This window comes from Propithecus coquereli, unplaced genomic scaffold (assembly GCF_000956105.1).
Source record: "Propithecus coquereli isolate 6110/MARCELLA unplaced genomic scaffold, Pcoq_1.0 Scaffold59, whole genome shotgun sequence".
Lineage (NCBI taxonomy): Eukaryota > Metazoa > Chordata > Mammalia > Primates > Indriidae > Propithecus > Propithecus coquereli.
The window spans coordinates 3,598,502-3,601,389 of record NW_012151840.1 but is presented as its reverse complement, the minus strand read 5'-3'; the positions used below and the strand labels follow the sequence as shown (position 1 = coordinate 3,601,389).

At 38.7% G+C, this 2,888-nt stretch overlaps 1 protein-coding gene across 1 annotated transcript in view; it reads right to left on the bottom strand.

Annotated features, from left to right (window-relative positions):
- The window catches only part of NUP210L (nucleoporin 210kDa-like), a 135,334-nt gene that overhangs the window by 13,448 nt on the left and 118,998 nt on the right, over positions 1–2,888 (bottom strand). Inside the window, exon 31 of the mRNA XM_012658497.1 lies at positions 2,488–2,624. Within this exon, the coding sequence (XP_012513951.1) occupies positions 2,488–2,624 (137 nt within the window). The remainder of the gene's footprint in view (positions 1–2,487; positions 2,625–2,888) is intronic.

The window sequence follows — 2,888 nt, the reverse complement described above, 5'->3', positions numbered from 1 at the left end:
AACTCCTGGGCTCAAGCAATCTTTCTGCCTCAGCCTCCAGAGTAGTTGGGAATACAGGTGCACATCACCATACCCTGCTAATTTTTCTGTTTTTAGTAGAGACGGGGTCTTGCTCTTGCTCAGGCTGGTTTCACACTCCTGAGCTTAAGCGATCCTCTGCCTTGGCCTCCCAGAGTGTTAGGATTACAGGTGTGAGCCACCTCACCTGGCCTATAATCTTTTGTTGAAGCCACCTTGATTTATGCATTGCTCTTCAAGCAAAACATGTACTGTTATTTGCCTTTGCACATCTATTCCTTTAGTCTAAAATGCCTCCTCTCCTTTTTTCTGCCAGGCAGATTCCTAATCCTCAAGACTTAGTTTAAATGTCATCTCTGGAGTGGATAAAGAAAATGTGGTTATATATATACACCATGGAGTACTACTCAACCATAAAAAGGAATGAAATAATGTCTTTTGCAGCAACTTAGATGGAACTGGAGACCATTATCCTAAGTGAAGTACCTCAGGAATGGAAAAACAAATACTGCATGTTCTCACTTATAAGTGGGAGCTAAGCTATGGGTATATTATGGTCGTACAAAGTGGAATAATGCACATCAGAAACTAAGAAGGGGGAGGTTGGGAGGAGGGTGAGGGATCAAAAACTACCTATCATGGACAATGTACACTATTCAAGCAACAGGTACATTAAAAGCCCTGATTTCACCACATACAATCCATTGGTAACAAAAAACACTTGTACCCCCTAAATCTTAAAAAAAAAAGGCACCTCGGGAAAATCTAGCCTTAATGTCTAGGCAGAATAAGTGACTTTCTTCTATATTCTAAGAGCATTTCTGTCATACTGCAGTGATCGCTAATGTTGTAATTATTTGTGCCATATATGTAATTATGTCACCACTAGACTGTGAGCTCCTTAAAAGAAAGTACCAGATACCATGTGGGCACATATTAGGTAATTTTTTAAAAATATGTAAAAAAAACATGGAACACTTCACGAATTTGTGTATCATCCTTGCACAGGGGCCATGCTAATCTTCTCTGTATCATTCCAATTTTAGTATATGTGCTGCCAAAGTGAGCACTCGTATTGGGTAATTTAATACTTATTTTGCAGAGTTGTGAAGATTAAAAATGACAGATGGATGTAAAATAAAATTTAAAAAAAATAGATGTGACCTGCCAAGCCCATAGTAGACACTCAAAAAATGATAGCTATCACATCTGAGGAATGAAAAGAGGAACAAACAAGTGCTCTGAGCAAAGAGGAAGGAGACATTACATGTTTTTAAGGGGGATATAGAAAAGGCTTCATAAAGCCAACCCCTTCATTTGTTCACCCATCTCAAGGATATCACTCCAGAAATTCTCCCTACTTCTACATCAAATTTTCCTTTTCTAATGAATCATTCCCAATCTGTTATTTCTCTCATCTTAAAAAAACAAAACACAAAACAAAAACCCAAAACAAACTCTTAACCCCAACTCCTTGAAGAGCTATCTATATTCGCTGTCTCCAACTCCTCTTCTCCAATTCTCCAAACATTCACTCCAGTCTTTCCACTGAAGCTACTCATCAAAATCACCAGTCTCCATATTGCAAAAACCACTGGTCATTTCTCAGTTTTCAGCTTACTTAACCTATCAATAGTATTTGACATGGTTGATCACTCCCTCCCTCCTTGAAATACTTTCTTCATTTGGCTTCTAGGACACCAGCATTTCCAGGTTTTCCTCCCACTTCACTGGTTCTTTCTTATAAGCCTTTCTTATTGGTTCTTCTCTCAGAGCTGTTAATGTTGGAGTGCTCCCAGAGCTTAGTACTCAGATCTTTTTTCTATTTTATACTCATTCTCTTGGTGATCTAATGGCTTTAAATGTCTCTATGCCAATGATTCCCAGACTTTTATATCCAGCTACCTCAACATATCCATTTGACATTCAATAGACATATCCAATTATACATGTCCAAAACTGACTGATCTTCCCTCTAAAACTGTTCCACCTACAGTCTTCCCCATTTCAGTTGATGAGCATGCTATCCTTTTACCTGAATCATTCTTGATTCTTTCACACTCTACACATAATCAGTCAGGAAATTCTATTGGCTTTACCTATAAAATATACCTACAATCTGATCAACTTTTCACCACCTCCTCTGTTACCACCCTGATCTGCCATCCTATCTCACCTGGATTACCGAAGTAGACTCCCAAATGGTCTTTCAGCTTCTACCCTTGCCTCTGCTGCCTAGTATCAACCAGTAGCCACAGTGACCTTTTAGAACATAAATCATATTAGTCATTCTTCTTGTTAAGAATCCTAAGCATTGTTTAGCTTTATGTTCCAATAGTGTTAGCTGGCTGGCCTCATATCTGTTGTGTGAGTATATTTCCTTTCCTAGGATGTGTTTTCTATATGCATATCTCCTTGTATGGAAATAGTCGCTCTTAGTCTCTTCAACCCTGGTACAGTTATGTTTACCTCTCGATATGTTTTCACTACTCCTGGGATGTCATGAAAAATTGTTGCAGTTCCTGGACTCCTGGCCACTCCTACTCCAGTAACAATGTCTGTCTGTAGAATGTTGTCAGCAGAAATCATCCACATCCCGGGTTCACCTAGGAAAAGACAAGAAAGCACTTGTCTGCAACCTTTGATATAAATCACTCTAACCTTATGTAGACTCCAAATTAGTAGATGGTTCAAGCATGCAGATATCTCTTTCCAGGAGGAACACCCAGCTTTGAGGATAACTGTTTTATCAATGTCAGGTTCCTCTCTATATCTCATGCCAGCAAAATAAAACAAGACCTACAGACCTTCTGAATCATACGAAGAGCTACTTAGTAGTGAAAACACCTTTTACAAATTTTTTTTTTTTT